This window comes from Ailuropoda melanoleuca, chromosome X (assembly GCF_002007445.2).
Source record: "Ailuropoda melanoleuca isolate Jingjing chromosome X, ASM200744v2, whole genome shotgun sequence".
NCBI lineage: Eukaryota > Metazoa > Chordata > Mammalia > Carnivora > Ursidae > Ailuropoda > Ailuropoda melanoleuca.
The window spans coordinates 99,702,996-99,730,801 of NC_048238.1; the positions used below are offsets into that span (position 1 = coordinate 99,702,996).

A 27,806-nucleotide genomic window follows, 5' to 3' on the forward strand; every position below is an offset into this window, starting at 1 on the left:
AGAAGTAGGGATGAAAATAAAGGCATTTCCCTTCGCATGTTCCTCAATATTCTTCTACTTTCTTCCTCTCCTACCATTTGGGCGACCGGTGATATTCACAGGGATGTATTCTCTTTCGGGTGTAAAGAAAGCAAGGCAACATCAGAGTAACAGTCGTTGGCACTAGTTACAAATATGCCCCCTTAACATCCGGCACATAATTTTGCTTTCTTTCAGTTGGTCAACGCTGCCATACTTCATCACCACTCGGGAGCCCAGATTCTCTTCTCTTCCAACCAAAGTCACTATGGTTGGATGCCTCTCTCAATTAAAAGGTTACAGATGTCCTAAGGGAGATGGAATATATATATTTAAATCACATGAAAACAGGGCTGCAAGAAAAAGGCCAAATGCTTGATCAAAAGACAGTGAGTGACAAACCCCCAAGCTCTGTCATATTCTCTCATATGATGTTATCACCTTCAAATTTACTACTGTAATCAGGATTTTTAATCCTAGAAGCTAATGCTGGAAATCCATAATTTCTTTTTCTCTATAGATCTTCAACAGTATCGACTTGCAAGCACATATATCTTGGTGTAATGCTTCCGAACAATCTTCGAACATCAGTAAAAGCCTGATGACTGGCTCTCAGATGTTACTCGAATCCAGCGATTTCATTTTGGCACACATGACAATGAAAGAAAAGAATCAAGCTACAAGGATTGTATTTTCTCTTTTCAAAAGGCTCCTGGAACAGTAAGAAGGAAGGTTCTGGTAACAGCCTCCACTCTCCATGTGGCTTTCTTATAACAAAGAGCGTTGCTGGTACTGGGCCACATTAGACTCTCAGATACTTGTATGTGCGTCTTCAGCCAAATTCCAGCACTCACATAAGATTACATCATAAGTGGTTTTTATGGAAATTATCATATCACTGAAAATCACAAGCATTTGGAACAGATTAAAGAACTTATTTTGGAATTGGCTGCTCAGAAATAGAAACCTGCTTTTGGCGAAGGGTAATGTGGCTTTAGTGTATCCTGAAAAGCCAGTGGGATAGTTCCATCCTTCAATGTATTGTTTCACACAGCTTCTGAGGGCCCTGGACACGATCCAAAAATATCTTTTGAAAGACAGGAGACTGTGAACTGTAAATAAATGATCTGTAGCGAATCCCAGGCGGTCATGAGCTATGGGGATAATCTGGCCTGCACAAAGACATCACCAATCAAATGAAACACCAAGACTTTGTCTGTAATAATACAAAAACAGTTGGTCGATTTTTATCAATTCAGTAAGAAGAAAATTAATTGCCACTTTATCATAATACCCATAAAAGCTCTTTGACCTAATTTCATCATTTCTAAAACTTACCCAATTCAAACTTTTATTTTCCTCCCAAATTTCAATGCAGTTTTCGTTTTTCACTTGAGGTTATGTAAGAACCACCTCATTAGAAGAGGTCATCCTGTCCATTGCCTTCACATGAAGTGGAACTGGTAGGCATCCACGGCCAAGGTCCGTTAAGGTCTCGTACTTTGGCCCAGAAACCACAAGAGGAACTCTCTTCAAAAATGCTTCACATGAGAATAAAATGTTTCCAAGTGTGGATATAGTTTAGAATTAAGATTCTATTTGTAATCAAGAGGCCTTTTATTTCTACTAATAGCAATAACACGTTACAGTAATTGTAAGAGAAAACGGGAGACTGTACTTTGCAGCATTTAAAAACCGGGTTGCCAGAATGACCACTGAACCCTTCCAAACCCGCAGTTACTTCACTGCCTGGAAATGACGAGCTTTGGTATCGCACGTGAAGTAAGCATGTTAATTTCTCAGCACAGTTTCCTTATTTATCCTAGATCTCTTCCACAGCATCACTGCTTTTGCGCTGTCTAGGGTCTTCTGGACGCTGCTAATTTGTACAGAGATCATGTGTTTTCATTTCAAGGTCTGGTTTTGCCATTAACTTCTGGGGTCTTGTATGAAGGGGGGACAGTAAAATTGTAAGCAGTATTATTCAAATGGCATTCCAGAAAGCCTGTAATGAGTCTAATACTATTTACGAATAATCCATAGGAGCAAGGAGGGAAATATTAGCTTCACTATTCCAGAGGACCTGGAAGGAGAGCGAGATAAGGAAAATCTTCAATCTGAAAGAAGACAATGCCCATCATCAAAGCGTCCAAGGGAAAGGATGACAGTCACATTAAGCATGATGGCAGCCACTCAACATGTGGATGAAAAGACAGATTAAAAACGATCCAAACTTTGTATAAGGAGTTTTACCGCTACCCATCCTCTAAAGAATTCTTCATATCTGAAAACATTTCTAAAAGTATACACAGTATGCTCCAGGTGATATTTTGAAAATCCACAGATCCTGGTAAAATTGTACGTAATAAGAAAAGGGATGGGGGCTTAAATTTGGGTTATTCAACTGTATTTTTCTTAAATCTGTGTACTGTTAAAATAATTTGAAGTAACTTTCTAGACTGATTGCTCGACTGAATTTAACCAGGTGTTTCTTAAATTGCTTCTTTCTCTTCCTGTAACCAAATTTGGTTTTCTAGGCTTATGTGCAAGTAGAACAGTACAGTATCCGTAACACATACATTTAATTATGTTATATATGTTTAATATATATGACTGTATAATAAATGGTATATAGCTATAACACAGATACTGGTTTTATGTGTGTGTGTGTGTATTTGCAAGTATAAGTAATTTTAGAGAAAAGAAAGCAGAAAATATTGGAATGCATTAGAAATAGTAAAATAATTGTCGCTGGTTGAAAGTTTTAGGTCAAGTTGGTATCCTCTCTACCAAACCACCAAAAGATCCATTTCACTCACTGTAAAGGGTCACCGTCTACATCTCCAGATGAGTTAAGTGTTGACATCAGAACTCATCCCCAAATTAGACAGCTTGGATACCAAAGCATGGGTAGAAACAAATGCAAATATTCTATTCTATTGCTGAAATATACATGAACATAGAAAAATGTACACTTCTCCTTTTCTGCCAATGAACATTTAAAATTCTATTTGGAAGTGAGGAGAAGGGGGGCTTGGAGATGTAAAAAGCTGATTCCACAACCATGGACTAGAGTCAATTTGGAGTTGTTTCCTTACACACCAAACTTCACACAGAACACGGTGGCAGTTCTTTCTAGGTCAGAAAGACAGTTGTAAGGCAGACACCCATCATGTTGCAAAAGGGCGACTCGAAATAGGAACAAAGTCGCTTTTAGAAATCACCCCAGAGCCATTTATGCACAAGTGTACACCAACTGCCCAAGGACAGGGGCATTTTGTCACTTCCAATGTCATTCACTGGGAAACCGCATAACCAGTATTTGATGCGGAGGGAACACAGGCTGCTCTACAATAAGTAATTAGCATACACAGTAGGCTTCTCAAATGTCTCTTTGGAAGTTGAAACGTACACAAATGGCAAAGAGCTGACCACACCTTGTGATGTGAAAATGTCCCTGTTTGATATATGCAAAAAAGTGGGGATAACGTTCGAAGACTCTAGACAGACGAGGTACTTTAGAGAGAGATTTGTAGCGGGGATTTTAGAGAGAGATTTGTAGCATGGATGGCGATGAACACGCTATTGACCTCAGTTTAAGTACCGGCAAGTGGAATTTTTCAAACCTGTACTTGAGCTGCAAAGAAAAACAAACGACTCATGGTTTCCTTGAGGCATGCATTTGACTATGGCAAAGTGCAACTGGGCGTGCATTACACGGGGCGTCAGGGCCTGCTTCAGCCGACCAAGGAGGTCATGAGCATTCTTCAAGCACAATGCAGAAGCTTTATGGAGTGGAGGAGAGTCAGAGAATTTGGAACCATCTTCTCATTCTGTCACTTTAGAAGTGTCATTCCTCAGCCGACTGCTGTTTCAGGAATGCAAGGTGATGGGAACAGACTTGGCCAGATGTCGGCTACAGGAGCAAGCAACTTGAGCAGCCAAAATGGGGCAATGTAAGGACAGCAGCTGAACTAGGTTCAGCTGCGAGAAGCAGGAGGCGGCTGCGCGCCATGCCGGGGATGACTGTATTATACAGTGTTCCATCTGAGCCTGCATAACACATTCACCGGCGAGCCAGGGGCCTCCTAACTCCGTCCCGGGCTGAACAACACACAGCACACCAGAGGGCAATGCACAGTCAAAAAGAAAGAGAAAGAAAGAAGAAGGAGAGAAAACAAGCAAAAACACGCGTCCGTTGTGCACAAACCTTCGGGCTCTGTGTTTTCTTTGTGGTGTACTTGCTTCAGCGGGCAGCAGAAGATTTCGTGACACTTAGCACGAAAGGGGGACTCTTTTTTCTTTAATTCCGCAGATTGGATGGAATCTTGCCGTAACATAATGTATTCCTGTGTGCCAGGGGGGGCGTCATCCAGAACTGTGGTCACCACATAACAAAATGAACTCAAGTTAGAGCTTCAGGAAAGCAGCGAGCGTCTTAAATCACATCTACTCCCAGGGAAGACTAAAGAAACAACATTCCTAAGAAAAGTTTCAAAGAAAAACATTTACTAGCTTGCTGATGTTATTTTTAGGGGCTGACGTTAAAATAATAAAGCCCTGGGAATAGCTTACTCAACTCCATATACCTCTGTTGTTAGCATAACGAAAATTGAAGGGTGTGAAACTGTGCTACAAGTACAATAAAACACTTTAATACCAATTAACAATACTGTATCTAAATGAACACCAAGTAGCGCTCACACGTTTCAATTTCAGATACAATAGAGATATTTGCAGGTTGAACCAGCTGAGGTCCACCAATTAGCGATGTATTTAGTTGAGGTTTCTTTCCATGGTCTGCTCCCCGGAGAACCTGACTTTAGTGACTTTAGCCCAAGGGTGCTGCTCTTTAATCTTTGATTTTCAAAGAGAACTGGGGCTGTTGCAGATATTCTTCAGATATTCAGGACCCCTTAATGAGGACAAGAAATTCTACTTGCGAGCCTCCCAATCAACACCGGACCTGGATCAAAGACCTACCTTGCTGAACAGTGGGAGAGCAGGACCTGGTTCACCAAATTTGGCCTTAGATAGATCCCAAGCCCCTCTCAGCTCACTTTTCTTTCCAGACCCTTTCTGCATTTCCTAAGCAAGATTGTGAACACCTAGCATTTTCTCCCTGAAAAAACATAGGGTCTGATTTTAAAGGGTCCCCAACGCAACATTCTTCAGCCTGAAAACCACCCACCAAGCCGGGCGGGGTGGGGGACGTGCAAATTCGATCTGCACTGGCAGAAACAGGGAACTGACCCCAGAATGGATTTTTTTTTCCTCTTTCACACCCTTCCCAATGAGGCCATTCCATTTTGCCAGGAGTGAGTCAGTGCCTCTAAAGCTGTGATTAATGGCATGCTGACTCATCCTACTCCCCCAAACGCATACACTTAGCATGCATCTAGAAGGACCGATACCACCAGCAACCTTCTTATCGGGAGAATAACGCTATGGTGTTTGCAAAATATAAACAGCTTCTGGTTGAAATTTGGTGGGACCTGAAGCTTCTGTGTTTGGCAAAACATTCCCAGCTCATTGGCTGGGATGTTAATGACCTTTAAGAACTTTCTTTCATGTTGGGGTAAAAAAAAATGATAGAAAAACCAACAAAACTTTTAAATTAGCATTATGAATTTAGAACAAGTTCTTGATAGATGGCTTATATGTGGAATTGTTGTCTTCCTTTATAAGTCATTAAATTATGCAAGAAGGTGATGAATATTTTAGTCAGCTCTCTATTTTCCACTAGCATTCGGCAGCAGTAATCAAAAATATTATATAGGCACACCATCACAGTTTTTCCTGGCAAAGAGTCCCCTTCATCTACAAGGAATGTGACTATAACTCCATAGAATCTCATTGTGAAATGCACATCGTTGCTAGCAACAGCTGCTATTCAAAACATTTGCAACCATTTCCTGCTATGAGCAGAGAGTTAGGATAATACAGACACTTATCAAATTCCAACATCACAGCTGAAGACCAATTCTGGTTTTACCACCCAAAATATTTAAAGAAAACCTCCCAAACTTGGAACTCTTTAAAAAAAGAAACTCCCGTGATTATCTAGAAGCTAAGAAATTCCATTTTCACGCACTGTGTATAAGAAACATATTTTAAGATGAAAGGACAATTGGAAGATTAAGAAGAAAAGAACAACTTTTTGATAACACATAGGGAACCTGTCATTCAGAAGCACACGATAAACATCAGGAAACTGTCTTCCACTCTCGTTTTTCAATACCAACAATGACGTCACAAATGGGCATTTCTGGAGATTAATGGCAGACTGAAGCTAATAGCCTTCTGCTGACTCTCCAGCCATCAGCTTTTCCCAGCTGGTCATTAATTCCCAGAAAATGCCTTGTGCTGCCATCATTATTGTTTAATTAGATACAACTGGTTATCTGTAACATACAACAAAATTCTAATAGAAGCGACATGCTGACCGATACGAGAACCAGCCCCCAAATTCATCATGATGGGGAAAGCATGAAGGTCACAAAAGTGCAGGGTAATTGCTTTCCACAAAATTCTCTCGCCTGTTCTTTCCTCAAATTGAATTCAGCAAGCGCAAAAGGTGCCAAGATGAGAGCATTTAAGGAGCCATGTGAGTAATAACCACAGGCATAGAACATTTCCTTGGAAATTGTGAACATCTGGGAGTTAATGGCTCAGCTTTGGGTCTCAGGCTGTCTCTACTCAATGCCCCAAACATCAGTCAGTTCAGGCAAAACAGAAGGAAAGCCAATATATCCATAGCTTGGTGTCACACTGACACAAGAGCTAGAGACACTGTGGACTTCTTAACCGGAAGTGACATCGTATAGGCAACACCTCACTCGGGTCTATGGAAGTTCTGAACGTGAGGATATTCTATGTCAACAATTAAAACTATTATATCAAATCCATTTATTCCCAGGGCTCCCTCAGCCAGAACAGTGGCTCTATGTGCAATGGCAGCAACAGGACTGTCAGGGCACTTCCCACAGGACCCCAGCACTAGGGCAGGTGGGCACCTTAATTCTACTTCTCTACAAAAGGGATGAGGATGCAAAGCTTTCAAGGAGTATTAGCTCTATAAAAGGGAGAGGAGGCTTGTAAAGCAGCCAGATCATCAAAACAGGTCATCAAAACAGGAAAAAGAATGGGATTCTTCTCTCCCTGGTTGAGTCCAACGTTTTCTGCCATTTTTCTCCTTCTAGTGCATTCCCTTCTTGCACGTGACCTCTATCCTCTGAAAACCGCTCCTCCTCCTGTTCATTTGAGCCATTTGTCCACATTGATGCCATGACTCCTGCTGCCCTCCCCAACAATAGATTTATCCAATGTCGGAGGGAGACCAACGACTCCAGTGATTAGAGAGACAATGATTTACACAAAGCCTCCTCCAGTTTCAGAGGCTCAACTTGACTCTTCAAGACAAATAAGGTGGTAAGAGTGGCTCATGGCTGACATCTGGGCCGTGAGGCCCCATGCTTTGAGGAAGGTTCCTGAGCCCCGTGACAACGGCTACTGAGGGGTAGGCCTCTGCTGGGAAATTGCACCCAAATACTCAGTGCCCTTGGCCTTGATCACCCAGCCCACCTCCTCAGGACTGCAAAGTCCCACAGGAGTGGTCAAGAGTTGGGGGAAGACAAGTGCACACATGCAAATCCACACATCCAGACACACAGACACTGGCAGGTGGCATACTCAGACATGGAGGTGACAAGAGTAAGTGACTTTCGGGGGGGGTGATTGTTTTGGGCACAATTTATGAAATAGCTGGGGCCTGTTATAAAAGGTGTTCTATTGACTAACCATTTAGGTGGGCAAGCCTGCATTAAGAACTGGTTTCTCAACGGCAGCACTGGATTGGCACTGAACCATCCCTACTCTCCTCTGGGTTTCTCAGCAATCCCCAAGATAAAAGACAGGGGTGGGGGGGCAGTTATGGCAAGGGAAGGGGGGTTAAGTCTAAGCCTGATGACTTGGCCTAAGCTACTCATGTTCACAGAGATACAGTATTCCCATTTCCAACTAGACATAGAGAAAGCAACGGTCTAGAGCAAAACTTAATCACTTAACCCCAATGTAATGTACCTTTTAAATGTGTTTTTAATTAATGAAGTTAACACTTACCCCTATTTTTAAGAAAGATCCAGTTGTTTTACTCTGTAACTTTTACCAATAACAGTGGCTACATAAAATAGCTAGGCCAATATTTAGTAGTATCACAAACAGCACATCATCCTCCATGTCATTTCAAACAAAATTTCTTCACAGATTATTAAGTGCAACCCCTTTGTCTTAAAACATAAGGAAAATAAAGCTCAGGAAGGGGATGTACCCTGACAAGTCACAGAGTTATTGGAAAAGCCCAGCCTGCAAGCCAGGATTCCAGTGTGTTTACCAGCAAATCTAGAGTAAGACTGCTTTGTACAAACACCGTATATTAAAAAGGGATTGGGCTCTTCAGTACAACTTAGCTTAAAAGATTACCCCTACCCCCAACAAAGTTTTCTTTCTTCATTCAAAGATGGAAAAGCAACCAGACAGCTTAGGAAACTATTTGGACAATGCCACGTAGGCACCTGCCCCCTCACCAGATCACTGTGATTCGCAAGGTTTGCTGGCTTCAAGCTGGAAGCAGTTAACAAGCCCTCAATTATTTGATGATGCTGTTTTTTGCTTTCAAATGAACTCTTCACAGAGAAGACTCAATATACTTAATTAATGGTACATGATTTTAAATCAAAGCGAATCTGAGATCACCAGGGCAACGGAAATGAAATGATTGGAACTACCAAAGTTATTAGACATATGTTAGTGACTCCAAGAAGCAAATACATAAAAACACCTATGAATCAGAAAATGTGGCAAAATACACACATTATCAAATGTCCTCACGTGAGACAAAAGTGAGAAGAAAATTGAGTAATTGGAGCAATTACTCTTCCATGTCACCGAGCACCTGTCATGCTGAAAAGTATATTCAACCACAGGATGAGTTACCCCAAGACCTCCGTTTTGCCTTCCAGCTAAATGTCTATTACTTATCTGTATATGATATTTAAGCTTGACTGCCACAGTGGATATGATCAAGATGGCAGGTTTAAGTGTAAATGAGTAAGTTAAGTGATTCACATAACAGAATCAAATACTGTTATGATCAACATAAAAACAACTTTAAAATACTTCTAGAAATTTCAGTTACCTTCATCTTTGAAACCTCCCCCATCTCCATTCAGCCCCCTCAACCACGATTAGGACTGCCTCTAAATTTTGTTTGTTCTGGCTGTTTTGTTCTTTTCACAGTAGAATGAAATGCGGACTGTATCATGCCGGCTTCCCGCCTCCTCAGTTCCATCAATGCCTCTCTTCTTCTTACTCTACGCTAGATTCTTCCATTAGTATCTAGAATATGGTAGGCTTTTTCCTGCCTGAGGGCCTTATACTTGCTGTTCACTATGACTCCCCCTTTATGTCTTTCTAGGTTCTACTTAAATGTCACCTCCTCAGACATGTCTTCTCAGCTACCTTAGGTAGGTTGGTACCTGTCACAACGGTAGGTTTTAAATGCATGTATCTCATCTCATCCTCCCCACAAGAATAGAAGCTCTCCCAAGCAGGAACATTCTATGTCCCATTTATCACCCTATAGCTTTTTGGTTATCATCATAGGCTTTTATTGAAAGGTTAGGGTGATAATTATTTTCATATATATGTCTTTCCTCCATAACTTGAATGTAAGCTCCCAGAGGGTGAGAACCACGTCTTTTGGTATCATCTTTGCTTTCCCTAATGGCCCACAATGCTTTGCACATGGTAGCTTTGCATGTGTAAGATCACTCCCTTCTACGGATCATCAAGCCTACTCTGAGAGCATGTGCTAAGAAGAAGGGGTCATAAATGGAAGAAGTCCAGCACATTGCCTGGCTGCTGGCAGGCACACAGTGGTAGCCGCCATGGAAGAAATGCTGTCCCGGATGGAGAGGATGCTGTTGAGCAGTCAGGAAACCAGGATCCCCCACTCTGACTCATCACGGAACGTCTGGGTGACCTTTGGAATGCCGCTTCACCTCTGAGCCTCAGTCTTCCCATTTCAAAAATAAGCGATGGCTACTAGGCCAAAGTTTCTCAACACTGGCACTTTTGACATTTGGGGCTAGATAATTCTTTGTTTTGAGAGGCTGTTCTGTGCACCAAAGGGTGTTTAACAGCACCCCTGGCCTCTACCTCACGAGGTGCCAGGAGCATCCCTCCACCTCCCGGCAAACTGTGACATCCTAAACTGTCTCCAGATATTGCCAAATATCCCTCCCTAGCAGGATGAAGGCAAAATCACCTTAGCTGAGAATCGCCGGACTTAATGATGGCTAAAGCCTCTCTGGTTTAGAAAGCTCTTTGTAAAGAATAAGCACCAATCCTGGAAGTCCCTCTGTGACCCTTAGAGATGCCCAGCATCCTGCAAGGACTCAGCTAGTCCATTTGGGGAATGAAAACTACCCCACACAGTCCGGACCAGAAAGAAAGGAAAATGCACCGGGGAGCATGCCAATCACCCAGGCAACAGAAAGCCTTTGACTGGAGCGATGGAAAGCACTGCTGCTACACATCAGTGGGGTCATTACTCAGCCTAGGGCAAAGGCTTTGTCCCGTGAATGATGACACTGGGCAGCGCCCATGGCAAGCATCCTCAGGCACCTGCTGTGAATAACAGGTGGTGCCCAGCCAACCAAAGACCTGGCTCAGGTGGGGATGAGACGTAAGGAGAGGAGGCTGGGGAACCCTCTCTGACCTTATCCAGGGAGCTTTCTTGAAGCCTGGCCTTCCCATCTTATAAAGGCCCAAGTCACCAGGGAGGAGGCAGAAACAAGTCCGTTAACAAGAAAAGTGGCAGCTTCCACCAGCAGAGCAGAGTGTGCTCTCAGAGGTCCTGCGTCCCTGCATGAATGACCTGTATTTTATCCCTGCTGCAATTTTGAGCATGTGAGAGAGAAATCGCAAGACCACAGAGAAATACATTCCACCGAAGAACACTAGGTCTTGCTGGCCATCTCAATGGTCCAATCAGAAGAGCTGATGCCAGCCTGTTACTTGCACGTTTTCCAGCTTTACGTCATTGCATCCCCCTGCCATGCACCCTGCTCAAGTCCCAGCCAAGCCGAAGCATCTATCATACTCACCAAGAAGGCTTGTGGAGACAGATGGCTGGGCCCCCTCCCTCACAGTTTCTGATTGAGGTGGTCGGGGCTGGAGCTGAGTATTGGCATCTCTACCAAGTTCCTAAGTGCTGCGGCTGCTGGGCAAGGATCACATGAGGAGAGCGACAGCCCCAGCTGTTCGTTCTGCCTCTCCCAGCCAGCCGCATTCTCCTCGGCCCAGGGCAAACACAGTCTAAACCAGTGGTTCTCAGCTGTGGTGAAACATTAGCATGACCGGGGGAACTTTGAAAAAGCAAGATACCCATGGTGCCCCACCAGGTCAATTAAGCCAGAATCTCTGGGCTGGGCCAGAGCGCTGGTAGGCTTCCAAGCTCCTCAGCTGATTCAAGGGCACAGCTAGGGCTGAGAAGGACTATGTTAAGCCTTTCTGCACTATCCCCAGTGGAAAGTCCTCTTTCCTCCTTGGAGGGCAGGCTCTGGCCCCTAGTCATCTTACTATTTCCATTTCTTTCCACATCTCACTCAGCCCAGCATTGCCATATACAAAATTGCACAGCAGTCCAGACCTCCACACGGCAGCCTCATTGCAGCCTGAGCAGACAATGGTTTGACCACAGCTCTGCCATCGCATTAATCCACCCCTGCCTTCTGTTCTCATGATTCTTTCAAAATGCCCTCTCACCAGCCAGTTGTGTTGAATTGAGTCAAACCAAGGTCTATCCTATTAACACCCATCAAGGTCAATGTCTTGGGCTGGTGAGAACCTGTGCTGCTGGTGTGAAGCCAGCCCACGATGCTTCATCTTGCTACCCTGGTCCTTCTCATCAGCTCCACATCCTCAGGGTCCACACAGCTATTTCAAACGTTACATATGCTACAGTCTGAACCACAGGACAGTTTAAGCTCACAGTCACAAAACAAAATGGTGCCAAGAATTCATCGGGAACTTTGTTGGTGATTGGCTAAATATGCTGGCCCTTCTTTCGTGACAACACATAATACAGGATTTGGGCTCCATTTCCCAGAAACCGCTTCCTTGAACCCTGTAATTCAGAATCATCTGGGGAGCTTTTATAAAACGCTCGCCTCTAGAGCTTCCCATTCAATTGGTCTCATAGTGGGGTATGGGTCTTGGTAGTCCTTAAAAAGCTTCTCAGGTGTTTCCACTAAGGCGCAGCTAGGATGGCAAACCAATGTGTCTAATTGAGGGAACAAGAGAAAAATTAACGCCGCAAGTGTAAGCACGATTAACTGCAAAGATGTTTTCCTGAGCAAAGAAGGAAGAGCTCCAAAGGCAGGAGCACTTTCAAGTGCTAGGCCCCTTAATTAAGTAAGGAATACAAACGGATCTCTCCAGGAGAAGGTTTCGAAAGCCTTAGGGAACTTGGCAGGGTGTATTGGCAAAGGCCTCACAATCAATCTGTCCTGGTTTCGAATCCCCTAAGTGGTCTCCACAGCGTGGCCCTGGGCTTAGTTTCTTCACCCATAAAATGGAATGACAGCTGCTGTTAAAGGAGGGCCCCAAACCAGCAGCACAGATATCACACAGGAGCTTGTCAGAAATGCAGGCTCTGAGGCTCGCCAAGTCCCAACCAACAGAATCAGAATCTGTCTTTTCAGAACATTCTGAGGTGACCGTTGGGCACTTTGAAGTATAGACTTGCCTAGAACAGTGGGTGGTGCACAGTGGGGACTCTGTCCGGGATCATTCCCTTCTCTCCCGAGGCCAAACAACAATTCGGGCAGCGCTTCAATGTATATTCGTGGCAACCCTGCCACGGGACAGAGGAAAGAGCTCCAGACTTGGGAGACCCCTGCCACGTCTGCCATGACCTTGAGCACGTCCGTTTCCATCTTTTATAGATGACCAAACTGAATCACAGTGTTCAACAGTGCTGTTTTAAGAATTAGATGACGTGGGTGGAAGCAGCCAGCACAACGCCTAGCTCTTGACAGGTACTCCATATGCACAAAGTACTCCCTGAGTATTGACTGAGGCTGAATCCAAGTTAACGCGGAGTACCTTTCCCAAGCACAACATGTCAACCACCTACATTCTTCCTAATCTCCACAAGGCTTCACACAACCTCCATTTTAGTTTTCTAACCAAAGTAGGGGAATTGGCCTGCAGGAGAAAAAAGATGGCTGTACCGTTCACAGAGCAGTAAATTGACTGACAAATGGTATTTCTTCCGGAATGACATTGGCATTTCTTGAAAATATTTAACTGTAACTGGCTTCACTGAAACAGTTTATTTGGCCTCACTCATTTTGTTTTTGATGCAAAGTGCTTCTGGCCACAGTGTCTTAAAGACTGAAACTCTAGGGGCGCCTGGGTGGCTCAGTCAGTTGAACGTCCATCTCCTGGCATCAGCTCAGGTCATGATCTCCCAGTGTGGGACCGAGCCCCACGTCAGCCTCTGCGCTCAGTGTGGAGTCCGCTTCAGATTCTCTCTCCCTCTCCCTCTCAAATAAATAAAATCTTAAAAAAGAAAAGACTGAAACTCTAGGCAGCCTATAACTCCAGGCACTGCTTTTGAATCGAATTCTGCTTCTCCCTCCATGCACAAAGAGGGAGGCAAGGGCACCATTCAGTAAGTGGCCTTTCTCTTCAGATACAATAAGCTAGGGGGACAGTTCCCACATAACTCACTGCCTGATGCATGTTTGTTCCAGCCAGCCTTGCTGTGTGTGTGTGTGTGTGTGTGTGTGTGTGTGTGTGTGTCTGTCTGTCTGTCTGAAGCTTTGCTTTCCATGTCTTTGCGTTTAATAACTGTTAGTACAGGTGCTCAGATTAGGCTCACAAAATGGTGTCATGGCTACTCATGGCAACAGCCTGAAATCTTCTCAGTCTTTGATCTTAAGACCTTTCTTGGGCAACACCACAGGCTAAATTGTTATAGAAAGCCTATTTTCTCCTAACAATTATTTCCATTTTTAGAGCATTAAATCTCAGAGGACTGGGGTTTCCTCACCAATATACTAGAGAGCACACTCGCAAGCACCACACCTACGTCCTCCTAGAAGACGCGCTCCATGACACCATACTTCTTCACATGGCATGCTTGAAGAGTCCTGCCCTACTCATTGTCATTATTTCCCTCACACTCTTATTTCATGTTTTGAAAGCTAATCTCTGATATAAACCTCATGGTTGCTCCAAGTCACCAGGGATGTCTTTAGGGCCCAGGAAACCCCAGTTTACAGGCTCTGTTGACAGCCAGGAATTCCTTGGTCTTAGTAATTATAACTGGAAAGCATTATTATAATGCTGCTTAAAAATTATGACTGGGAGAGTGATGAATGCTATCAAACTCACCTGGACCGTTCCCTATATCCCCCCAAAAGGTATCTAAGTAGCAAACTCATTGTACTTTCTTAGTCAGGAAATAGTACCCTTACTTTCAAGCCAAGAGGATTCCCTTATTTCCCCTTCTTGCTAGTGTTCTGTGGTCATATATGCTTCTATCACCTATTGGGACTCCTTCCACCAACGTGACACGGATGAAAGTTCACTCAAGTCCATTAGCAGCCCTTCACGACTGACCCTTTGGCAGGAACCATAAAGCAAGTACCAACCTATGGGCTGATCTATAAAAACCATTTCTCAGAAACAATAAGAAATGCGTATGTCATCATGGCTGTGTGCTACCTGGCAGTTTACGAAACGTGGCTGCGCCAGTGATTTGAGAAACAGTAAAAGAGAAAGAAGGCCCAGGAACAGAGGGAGGAGAGGGCTCCTCCAACTGATCAAGACGTGCGTCCTGGCAGGTCTTGTTTCATTTAAAATATGCACTGGTTACATCTTTCTCTCCCTAGTTAGTTGCAAACCTGCAAACTGTACTCAAGCTCATCAAAGGGCAAGCTCAAATGGTCCTCAACGTCTCCAGGAAATGCAGTTCTCACCTACATGCTGCAGAAGAATTCTTACCCCTTACATAGTTACAAGAGGCACATTTTCGGCTAACGGGAAGCATTACAACTAAGTTCCCAATTACAATAGCCGAGATCCAGAAAATAATTCGAGAAGAGCAACGTTCCAATTCAATGAGCGCTTTTCTTTGCACTCATGCCTGCCACAGTTTCTAACTCCCCATTCAGTAAATAGAGCTGGTGTTTCTTCTCAGGAGGGCTGTCCCTGCAGGAATTACAGATGGGAGAAGATATTGTGCCAGGTTAGAACCCACTCGAAATTTGTTTGAGAGGAATTTCGAAGCACATGGTATTTGAGTTTGTTTACTCTTGGCAGCATTTCTGTTTAAGAAAAAGGCATTACAATTATTTTAAAAGCCTCAAGCCATAAAATGTCCTTAAAATAGCATTTAATGATTTAGGTGTAAATGAATCATAAACACTTCTATTAAACCTCCTCCTCGTTCCCTACAAACCCAGCTGGTTAAGTAAGGTTTCAAAAAAAGACCACTCAGCCTGCTTCATCCTTTTCAAGGTAAGGTCATCGGAGGTGGGCTCCAAGCTGGGTCTGGTGCTCACGTTTAAAACATCAGGAGGACTCACATTGTATTTTTTAAAGGAGTAAAATAGGGTGCCTGATGTCTACTATGCGCTTTCTCATATCATTTCTAATATCCAGAACCACCCCATGAAACAAGTATCCTCATTGTCCCCACTCAGCAGAGAGGAAACTCAATGTCAGAGAAGTTAAGGAACATGTCCAGAATAACCCAGCTATCAAGATGCAGAGTGGGATTCGAACCCAGGGCCTCATGTCTCTACAGCCTATATCCTTACAATACCATATCTGCTCATCATTTGTATATCTGGTAGGCAGGGTAATGGCCCCTGAAAGATGTCCACATCCTAACCCCTGGAATCTGTGACTCTGTTACCTTAAGGCAACAATGTAATTAAGGTTGCTAAGCAGTTGACCCTTAGATGAAGGTAAGCCTAGATTACCCAGGTGGTTCCAGTGTAATCACATGAGCTCTTAAAATCAAAAGAGGGAGGCATAAGAGTGGGGCAGAGAAGAGGAGGCAGGACAGAATAAAAGTATGAGAGGACCGAACCTACTGTTGCTGGCTTTTAATACCGAGGAAGGCGGCCACGAGCTAAGAAACCCATGTAGCGTGTAGAAGCTGGGAAGGGCTCTCGGCTGGCAGCTAGCAAGGACACAGGGATCGCCATGCTACCAGCAACTGACCTCTGCTAACCCAGAAGAGCAAGGGGACAGATCTTCCTCTAGGCCCTCCAGAAAGGAATGCAGCCGCGCCAAGACCTTCGTTTGGGCCCACTGAGACGTGTGTCCGCCTTCCGACCTACGGAATTACATGATGAAAACCTTACACTGCTTAAGCCATAATATGTCATGGCGGAAAGAGAAGACTAATACGATATCCAAACTTCAATGCCGAACACCTAACTCAGGTTTACAGCTCATAAGCCCTTCTACAGTTATTTTAATAACAGTAATCAAATATTACGTATGGAACTGACGTATCTTTATCTTCAGCCTGAGAAGAAAACACATGCACAAAGATGTTTCCTTAGGCCTTTTCATTTTCTATTCCCTCCATAATATTACCTTTCAATATTCTTTCAACAAATACCTTTTGGGAACTTACTACATGCCACACACTCACTAGTCAATGCATACAGTATACAGCAGATGGAAAAAAAAAAGTAGACCCAAACCCTTCCCCTCATGGAGTTTATATACACATTCGAGTGGGGGGGGGTAAACAGTAAACATCAGAAAGATGAGTCCCTCAAGGATCTCTGAGTCACTCAGGGGAAGAGAACAGCCTTCTGTTGGAGTATCACCTAGCCTCACCAAAACAACACGGACAGCCTCACCAAGAAGGCGATGTTGGAGCAAAGGCCCGAATGAAGTGCAGAAGACAGTGAGCCACGGAAATGCCTAGAAGGAGAGCACTCCCAGGAGAGGGATCCAAGATGCAAAGACCCTGAGGGAGGAGTAGGAGGTGCTGTTTTTGTAGAAAACGGAAGCCAACGCGGCTGGAATTGAGAGAACGAGGGGAAGAGTGATAAGAGGACGGAAAAGAAGCCGAAGCCTGCTTATGTAGGCCACGTAATAAGTGGCTTTAATTCTGAGTGGCAGGGAACCATGGCACGGTTTCAGGCAGAAGAGTGAGGTGATGTGATCTGGCTTACGTGTTCAAAAGGTCACTCCTGCTGCTACGTACAGAAGGGATTTCAGGGGAGAAGCGGCAGCGAGACTGCTTAGGAGGCCAGTACTATCATCTAGGTAAGAGATGATCATAGTTAGTACTTAGCAGTGTAGGCGGAAGGAGTTCTGGGTACATATTCTAGGAACACAGACTCTTATGAACAGACGTTCTATCTAGAATAGATAAAGAAGAAGTGAATATATATATATATATATATTATATATTCTATTATATATACATTCACTATATATATATTCACTCTATTTTACTCCTTTACATATATATATGTAATGTAATATTACTCAACCATAAAAAAGAATAAGACCTTGCCATTTGCTGCAATATGGATGGACCTAGAGGGTATTATGTGAAGTGAAATAAGTCAGAGAAAAACAAATACCATATGATTTCACTTGTGTGTGGAAGCTAACAAACAAAATAAATGAACAAACAAAAAATGGACTCAAATACAGAACAACTGGTAATTGCCAGAGGGGAGGTGGGTGGGGGGATGGGCAAAGTAGGGGAAAGGGATGAAGAGGCATGAACTCCAGTTATAAAATAAGTCAAGGAGATGAAAAGTACCGCACAGGGAATGCAGTCAGTAATATTCTAATAACACTGTGTGGTGACCAAGGGTGACTACCCTTACCACAGTGAACACCACCCTTGTCATAGACTTGTTGAATCACTATGTTGTACACCTGAAACTAGTAAAACACTGTATGTGAATTATACTTCAATACAAAAATAAATTTTAAAAAGTTATATCTAACAGTATGCAACATCTAACAACACTATTTAACACAGACCCCTTTTGATAATGGTAATTCCATGAACTATAGAGTTTCCAGAGGGAAAATGTTTACCATGGACTAGCTAATTCTGCTCTTTAGACATTGCAGACACATCACGTCACCCTTAGTTCTCCCCTGCAGTATCTCATTGGACTAAATACGTCTATACAGAATATGACCAAGTAGGTACCCAGCAATCATTAACATTGCAGGAGAGTATTAATGGCAGCAATGGAGAAGATGATGGGCAGTTTGCAAAACAACATTCTTGAGAAATCAATTCCCTTGACCCTTTACACCATTCTTGTTTCTCTTCTATAAACCTGTTTTCCTTCCGTCGTCATGTCAAAGATTCCACCTAACAAGTCTAACGCTTCAAGGGCTACTGGAGGAGAGGAACGGTGGGCAAAAACGACCTTAGAACTCAGGTGCCTGGACTCCTAGCCCAGCCTAGGAGCCTACCCCTTCCTATATAAGTCACAACATCTGTGTTTGCCCAGATTTCCTCAAATGGAATGGACCAGACGATCTCTAAGGTCTTTTCACTGCTTAAGTTCAGGGTAGGGGTGGGGGGGTTCTTCCGTCTCCTTGGTATTTTTGTCAATACGAAGCTCACTTAGCATAAGACAGCCGGCTTCTCTCTGCCCCATCATTCACTCTTTCCTGTTTGGGGTACTGGTGAAGTTTTAAAAGACAAACTAGAAGCCCTACACTAGCCCTTTCCTTTTCCCTTTCTCCTTGGGAGCCAGTTCATCACAGAGAGCAGGCATTCCGCTCTGCCCCTGTCCGCCTTAAGTCCTGCAGGTGGGGGTTTGTGCAGGTGAAGGTTTGAAGTCTGTTATGATCCCAAGCTGCCTGTGGCTGAGAAGATACATCTAATTACGGGGTTCATTATTAGAACGTCCACCTCTTCACAGATAAAAACCTCATCTCCCAGTGTCAGATTTATTTAGAATAAAGGTGATATTTTGTTCTTCGTACACCTTTCACTTTTGACTTGTTTCTTAATTTGTTCCCAACTTGGACAGAGGGAGAAAGAGTGTCCCCCACCCCCCACAAATGCCATCAGTATTTGTGAATGCTCAGAATCATGGCTTCTAGAGTATTGGACAAGCCCTAAAACCTCTACAAGAATGTCAAACTCTGTTGGCCAATTTGGCTCACGATGGTTACCACTGTTTTTCATGGGCAGAGTCAGTACCAGGAGAATTCTACTCCTAGGACAGCAAAAGCAGGAAGGAGGAATAAGGAAAGGAAGAGGCAGAAAGAAGGGGAGACATGAGTGCTGGCTTGACCCTCCACAGATGGAAGGAGCTGGCCACCATGTTCATTTAAAAGCCTTCTGCTGGGGAGCCTGGGTGGCTCAGTGGGGAATCTGCTTCTCCCTCTCCTCTGCCCCTCCCCCTGCTCCTTCTCTCTCTCTCTCTCCAATGAATAAATAAAATCTTAAAAACAAAACTTTCTGCCAACAGACCATAAATACAGAGAACAAACTGATGATTGCCAAAAGGGAGGGGGTGGGGAATGGGCAAAATGGGTGATGGGGAGTGGGAGGTATTGGCTTCTATTAGGGAATGAGTAAGTCACAGGGATGAAGGGTAGGGCGTAGGGAATATAGTCAATGGTATTGTAATAGTGTTGTATGGGGACAGATGAGAGCTACACTTGTGGTGAGCACAACATAACATAGACTTGTTGAATCACTACGCTGTACACCTGAAACCAATAAAGCATTGTGTGTTAACCAGACTTCAATAAAAAAGCATACCTATGAAAAAAATGTAAACAGTAATAAACCTGCTGCTGCCATGGGAATCACTAGCTATTGATGAGGTGCTCACAGTCCCATAGGAAGCTCGGTTGAAAGTCCCATTTCAAAGCCGCAAGAAAGGGATGGAGACGGATAAACACAGGTTCTATGTGGGGACAGGAACGTTAATGCAAAGGGGAAACGCAACTGTGGTTTCATTCCTTTCAGATTGCACAAGAACAAAGTATCCATAATGGGAGGCAGCACAAGCTTCCCAAACCTGACCTCCGTTTTTTCTGATGGCCCGTCTACCACTTCGTCCCCTCCGCCCTGCCTCTATATTTGCATTCATTAGACTCATGCCAAGAACCCTGGTCACTTGAGGAGTGCCTGTTGGTACCACCAAGAAATTGAAATATGCCACTCTTCATAAGCTTGAAAAATGTCAGCTGGGGGAGTGGAACCATTTCCCAGTGATCATTCTGAAGATGGCCCTCTGCTTCCTCCTTAGTGTAGCGTTTTAAGGAGAGGAGAGTTCAAGACTGCACACAACAAAGCCAGGGCAAAACGTTCCACGTACAAGCTCTCCCAGCCAATGAGGCGTCTAACTACTGGCTGGTGGAAGAGGCACTTTCACAGTTGCTAGGAGATGCAGAGGAAGCCCATCAGCAACGTTTAAACGTTGTCTACAGAGCAGTTCTTCCTTCTCTCGTCTCCCAAGGTCTTTGTGTAACACTTGCTTAACTGACAACTTGCAAAGATCAGCTTAGAGCATGGGAAAGATTCTCAGAGGCTTTGAGATGGCCCCCTTGAAGTCGGTCCCTAGTTGGTGAAGAGATCCCTAGGTCAAGCCCCGGCAACCTAGACAGAACGTTTGGGCTGAGGGCAGGGTGCGTCACACTCCGATTTAGGAAGTGGGATGGTCATGGGCTGACCCACACGCTACTTTGGGTTGCCAACCTTTTTCTGGAGGCAGTTTCTTTATACTTTCCCCTGTTCTACAGGGCACTTTGGTAGTCCCTTACCAGATTTCGGCTGAGCAAAACAGGAACACGGTTTTCTTTCTGACCCGTGTTTAGGGTGGTTGCAATGACTGGAGAAAGTGGCAGAAGCAAGGTGAACAGGCATTAGGCAGGCCCAGCTGGGAATCCCCAAGAAAGGAAGGCCTCCTACCTGTGTTCCTGGCTTCATCTTTGCCTCTTTGCTCCTGAGCAAGTGCCACTGGCTTCTCTTCTCCCAAAAGCTCCCTGGAAGCACGCAGACTAAGATACATTAACCAGACTTGTAATGTGCTCCAGCAATGGCTGTTGGGAACAACCTGAGGAAAGGCCCTCAGCCCGACACAGGTTCCTGGAAAAATCTGGAACTGGATGAGTCCTATTGCCATGATAATTGGATCAGTCCCACTCGCCAGGGAAAAGGGCATGCCATCATTGAAGAATACTGTAATGATTAATTTTATGTGTCAACTTGATTGGGCCATAGCGTGCCCCAGATATCTGATCAAACATTATTGAGTATTTCTGTGAAGATGTTTTTGAAATTAGATGAACATTTGAACTGGTAGACTGAGTAAAGATTGCTCCTCCTAATGTGGGTGGGCCTCACCCAATCAGTTGAAGGCCTGAATAGAACAAAAAAGCTGACCTTCCCATAGTAAAGGGGACCTACTTCTGCCTGATGACCTTTGAAGTGAAGCATCAGCTTCATTCCTGCCTTCATACTCAAATTGAAACACTGGCTCTTCCTCGGTCTCAAGTCCGCTGGCCTTTGGACTTATGCTATGCCACCAATTTTCCTGGTTCTCAGGCTTTAGGACACAGACTGGATCTAATCTATTAGCTCTCCTGGGTGTCCAGCTTCCTGACTCACCCTGTGGACCTTGGGACTTGCCAGCCTCCATCACTGTGTGAGCTAATTCCTTATAATTAACAAATAAATCCTATTGTTTCTGTTTCTCTGGAGAATCCTGACTAATGCAAACACATACCACGGGAAGCTGGGAGACATGAAAGTACCACTTGTCCATTTCTCCAACCAAACTTCAACTTAGCCACATTGGTTTTTCATTGTAACAATAATCCTTCTTTTCCCCATTTACTAGTTATGCTGGGTGACAATTCCACATGGTGGTAGACAGACACTAGGGTGACAACCAATGAGTTACACCCTTGTTTAATACCCTCCCTTATAATGCAAGTGAAACCTGGGATATGCTTCCAGCCAACAGAAGATGGCAAAGTTAAAAAAAAATTTAAGATGTAATTGAGGTCCCAGATCAGTTGATTTTGTTAATCAAAAGGGATTAATCTGGGGGGGGCCTGACTTAATCAAGTAAAAGCATTAAAAGTGAGAGATTCACCTGCTGGCATTGAAAACATATACTGCTGGGACACCTGCGTGGCTCAGTCAGTTGAGCATCTGCCTTCGGCTCAGGTCATGATCCCAGAGTCCTGGGACAGAGTCCCATATCGGGCTCCCTGCTCAGCGGAGAGCCCGCTTCTCCCTCTGCCTGCCTCTTCCCCTGCTTGTGCTCTCTGACAAATAAATAAATAAATAAAATAAAATAAAATAAAATAAAATAAAATAAAATAAAATAAAATAAAATAAAATAAAATAAAAATAAGCTGCCATGTGAGCAGCTCTATGAGGGGGCCACATGGCAAGGAACACTGGGCAGTCCCTAGGATCTGAGAATGGACCCCAGATGACAGCCACCAAGAAAATAAGAGACATCACTCCAACAGCCACAAACAAATGAATTCTGCCAAGAGTCACATGAGTTTGGAAGAGGACCCTGACCTCCAGAGAGAAATGCTGCCCAATCAACACCTTGATTATGGCCTTGTGAGATCCCGAATAGAGAAGCCAGCTATGCCATGGCCTGCAAACATTTACTGGTAGGGACTTCATCAGCTACAAATGTGCTGTTATTGTGAGGTTTTGATAAGACTGAAGAAACAGGCTGTGGTGATGGACCGAGTAATTAGGATGGATGTCTATGTGTTCTATAAAGATTACCATGACAAAGAGAAACAATTATCTCAATATTTAGCATTCGTCACCTCAGAAGGGTTACAACAAAAGAAAACTTTCTAAATAGCATATGAGTAGACTGAAGTGTCAGTAATATTTCTTCCACTTGAAATCATTCTAAGTATGAAATATGAAAGCCTCTTTTCTATGAGAAATTTTCTATTCTTAGAAGAAGTTCATTTGTGGTTAGCTTTCTTCTTTCAGAGAAAAAGATGATTTGAAAACACGGTCACCACATTTTAAGTAATGTAACCACTTTTGAGTAACTTTATTTTTAATTAGAAAAGGTTTCCTTTCTTCCTATCTTTTATTGTGGTAAAATATATACAGCGTGACACTTGCCATGTCAGCCATTTTTAAGTGTACAGTTCAGGCATTAATTACACTCACCATGCTGTGCAACAATCACCACTATCTAGTTCGAAAAAACTGTCATCACCACAAACAGAAACTCTGTGACTCTTCAGCCATAATTCCCCATTCTCCTCCTTCCCGTCCCCCCTCAACCTCTAATCTACTTTCTGTCTCTGTGAATTTGCCTAAGTGGAACGATACAATATTTATTCTTTGGTGTCCGGCTTGTTTCACCTCACATTATGTTTTCAAGGCACCCATGTTGTAGCATGATTCAGAAATTCCATTATATGGCTACACCACATTTGGTTTATCCATTCATTTGTTGATGGACACTTGAGTTGTTTCCAATTTTTGCCTATTGGGAATAATGCTGAAATGAACATTGGCATACAAGTATCTTGTGTTCCAGTTTTCAATTCTTCGGGGTACATACCTACGAATGTAATTGCTGGGTCATAAGGTAAGTCTCTATTTAACCTTCTGAGGAACTGCCAGACTTGTCCACAGTGGCTACACCACTTTATATTCCCACCAGCATTGTACGAGGGTTCCAATTTCTCCATATCCACACACTTGTTATTTTTCTTTTAAAAAATGATAGCCTTCCTAATGGATATGAAGTGGTAGCTCATTGTGGTTTTGATTTGCATTAATCTAATGGCTAATGATGTTCAACACTTTATCATGTACTTATTGGTTATTATGTATCTTCTTTGGAGAAATGTCTGTTCAAGTCCTATGCCTATTTTTTCTCGTTTTGTTGCTGAGTTCTTTATACAGGGGTGCCTGCATGGCTCGGTCGGTTAAGCGTCCAAGTCTTGATTTTGGCTCAGGTCATGATCTTGGGTTCCTGGGATTGAGCCCTGCATTGGGCTCCTTGCTCAGCGGGGAGAGTCTGCTGATCTCCCTCTGCCCCTCCCCCTGCTCACTCTCTCTCTCCCTCTGCCCCTCCCCCTGCTCACTCTCTCTCTCTTTCTCAAATCAATCAGTTAATCAATCAATCTTTAAAAAAAGAGTTCTTAGTTTTTGATGTAAAGTTCCATGGTTCATTCCCCCTTCTGTTTACCCCCCCTTTCTTCTTCCCTTTCTTCTCCTACCGATCTTCCTACTTCTTAGGTTCCATAAATGAGTGAAACCATGTGATAATTGTCTTTACATCAAAAACTAGGGATGTACTGTATGGTGACTAATGTAATAAAAAATACTATTAAAAAATAAAAAAAATAAAAAAAGAGTTCTTAGGGACACCCGGGTGGCTCAGTCAGTTAAGTGACGGCCTTCGGCTCAGGTCATGATCCCAAGGTCCTGGGATCGAGCCCTGCATTGGGCTCCCTGCTCATCGGGGAGTCTGCTTCTCTCTCCCTCTCTACCCTTCCCCCTGCTCATTCTTTCGCTATCAAATAAATAAAATCTTGAAAATACTTTTAAAAAAGAGTTCTTTATATATAAAACATATATCAAATATATGATTTGTAAATATTTTCTCCCATTGTGTAGGCTGGCTTTTCACTTTATTGATACTGTCCTTTGCACAGAAGTTTTAATTTTGATGAAGTCCTATTTATCTAATTTTTCTTCTCTTGCTCATGCTTTTGGCAAAATATCTAAAAATCTGTTGCCAAATCCAAGTACATGAAGAAATACCCTTATGTTTTCTTCTAAGAATTTTATAATTTTAGCTCTTATATTTAGTTTGTTAATCCATTTGGGTTAATTTATGTATATAGGTGAGGTAGGGGTCCAATGTGATTCTTTTGCATGGGAATTCCAGTTGGCCCAGCACCATCCATTGAAGAAACAATTGTTTCAGCACTGAATGGACTTGTCACCCTTGTCAAAAAATCAATTGGACATAGACGTTGCATTTATTTCTGGACTCCCAATTCTATTTTCTTGGTCTGTATGTCTATCCTATGCCAGTACCACACTGTTTTGATCATTGTAGCTTTGTGGTAAGTTCTGAAATCGGGAAGCGTGAGTCCTCGAAATTTGTTCTGCATTTTTACAATAGCTATCTATATTGGGGCCCTCTGGCGTTCTATATGAATTTGAGGATTGGCTTTTTCATTTCTGCAAAAAAAAAAAAAGCTGTTGGATTTTGATACAAATTACATTGACTCTGTAGATCACTTCGGGAAGTACTGACATCTTAACAATATTGTCTTTCTATCCATGAACACAAGATGCCTTTTTTTTTCATAATAATATTTTTATTATATTATGTTAGTCACCATACAGTACATCCCTGGTTTCTGATGTAAAGTTCGATGATTCATTAGTTGCGTATAACACCCAGTGCACCATGCAATACGTGCCCTCCTTACTACCCAACACCAGCCTATCCCATTCCCCCACCACCCTCCCCTCTGAAGCCCTCAGTTTGTTTCTCAGGAGAAGAAAGGGATAAAGAAAGGGAGGGTAATCAGAAGGGGGAATGAAGCATGAGAGACTATGGACTCTGAGAAACACGAGATGTCTTTTGATTTAGATTTAGGTCTTCCTTACTTCTCTTGGCAATATTTTATAGTTTTCAGTGTGTAAGTCTTTCACTTTCTTGGTTAAATTTATTCCTGAATATTTTATTCTTTCAGATGTCATTATAAATGGAATTTCTGTCTTACTGTCCTTTATAGATTGTTCATTGTTGATGTAAAGAAACACCAACTATTTTGCATGTTGATCCGGTACCCTGCAACTTTCCTCAATTAGTTTATTAGCTCTAGTAGCTTTCTTATGGATTATTTGGGATTTCCTATATGTAGTACCATGTCACCTGTGAAGAGATAGCTTTTCTCCTTTGCAATTTGGATGCCTTTCATTTCTTTTTCTTGCCTGATTTCTCTGGCTATAGGCTAGTGATGGGTATTAAGGAGGGCACATATTGCATAGTGCACTGGGTGTGATACGCAAGTAATGAATCATGAACTTTACATCAAAAACTAGGGCTGTACTGTATGGTGACTAACATAATATAATAAAAATATTAAAAATAAATAAAATTAAAAAAACACAATACAATGTGGAATAGCAGTAGTGAGAGTGGGCATCTTTGTCTTGTTCCTGACCTTAGGGGGAAAGCTTTCAGTTTTTCACCACTGAGTATGATGTTAGCTGTGGGTTTTTCAGATATGCCCTCTATCATGTTGAGGAGGTTTCCTTCTATTCCTAAGTTTTTCTGAGAGATTTTATAAAATGCCTTTTCTGTATTGGTTGGGATAATCATGTATTTTTTTTCCTCCTTCATTCTATTAATATGATGTGTTACATTGACTGATATTCTTATGTTGAGCGACCTTTACATTACTGGGATAGATCCAAGTTGGCCATGATGTGTAATTCTTTTCATATGCAGTTGGGTACGGTTTGCTAGTATTTTTCAAGGATTTCTGTATCTGTATTCATAAGGTATATGGGCCTGTAATTTCTTTTCTTATGATGTCTGCATCTGTCTTTGGTATCAGGGTAATGCTGGCCTTATAAAATGAACTAGGAAGTGTTTTTTCCTATTTTATGGAAGAGTTTGTGAAATATTGGTAATTCTCCTTAAAATGTTTGGTAGAATTCACCAGTGGAGCCATTGGGCCCTGCACTTTTCTTTGTTGAGAAGTTTTTAACTGGTGATTCAGTCTCCTTACTAGTTGTAGGCCTATTCAGATTGTGTATCTCTTCATTGCATAGTCCTGACAACTTGTGTGTTTCTAGCAAATGGTCTGTTTCATCTAGGTTATCCGATTTGTTGGTATGCAGTTGTTCATAGCACTTTTTATTCTGTAAGCTCCTCTTTTAGTCCTTTTTAGTTCTGTAAGTTCAGTAATAATGTCTCCATTTTCATTACTGATTTTGATTACTTGCATCTTCTCTTTCATTTTCTTTGCCAGGCTAGCTGAAGTTTTGTCAGTTTTGTTTTCAATGGTTGTTTTCAAATAAGCAACTTCTGGTTTCATTGATTCTCTCTATTGTTTTTCTATACTGTATTTTGTAAATTTCTGCCCTAATCTTTTTTATTTCTTCCTTCTGCTAGCTTTGGGTTTAGTTTGTTCTTCTTTCTCTATTTCCTCAAGGTCTGAAGTTGGTTTACTAATTTGAGGTCTTTCCTTCTTCTTTTTTAATGTAGGCATTTATATTTATCAATTTCCCTTTGAACAATGCCTTTCCTGCAGCCCATGAATTTTGATATTTTGTGTTTCCATTTTCATTACTAAGAATTTTCTAATTTCCCTTGTGATTTCTTATTTGACCACTGGTTGTTAAGAATGGGTTGTTTGTGCAGCAAAGGAAACAAACAACGAAACTAAAAGATAACCTACTGAATGGGAGAAGAGATTTGCAGATAACATTTCTGATAAAGGGTTACTATCCAAAATACATAAAGAACTTATACAACTCAATGCCCCCCCAAAAATAATAACTAAAAATGGGCAGAAGACATGAACAGATATTTATTCAAAGAAGACATCCAGATGGCCAACAGACCCATGAAAAGATGCTCAGCATCACTCATCTTTAGGAAAATGCAAATGAAAACCACAATGAGCTACACCTCACACCTGTCAAA

General features: G+C 42.7%; 1 protein-coding gene across 4 annotated transcripts in view; it reads right to left on the minus strand.

Moving 5' to 3' along the window:
• FGF13 (fibroblast growth factor 13) overlaps nt 1-27,806 on the minus strand; it is a 468,684-nt gene that overhangs the window by 180,654 nt on the left and 260,224 nt on the right. For 3 of the 4 annotated variants that reach the window (XM_034649591.1, XM_011226385.3, XM_034649592.1), the window contains exon 3: nt 4,229-4,396. The exons of the other annotated variant lie outside the window; for it this stretch is intronic. In XM_034649591.1, coding sequence (XP_034505482.1) covers nt 4,229-4,396 — 168 coding nt within the window. The remainder of the gene's footprint in view (nt 1-4,228; nt 4,397-27,806) is intronic. 4 annotated transcript variants of the gene reach the window in all.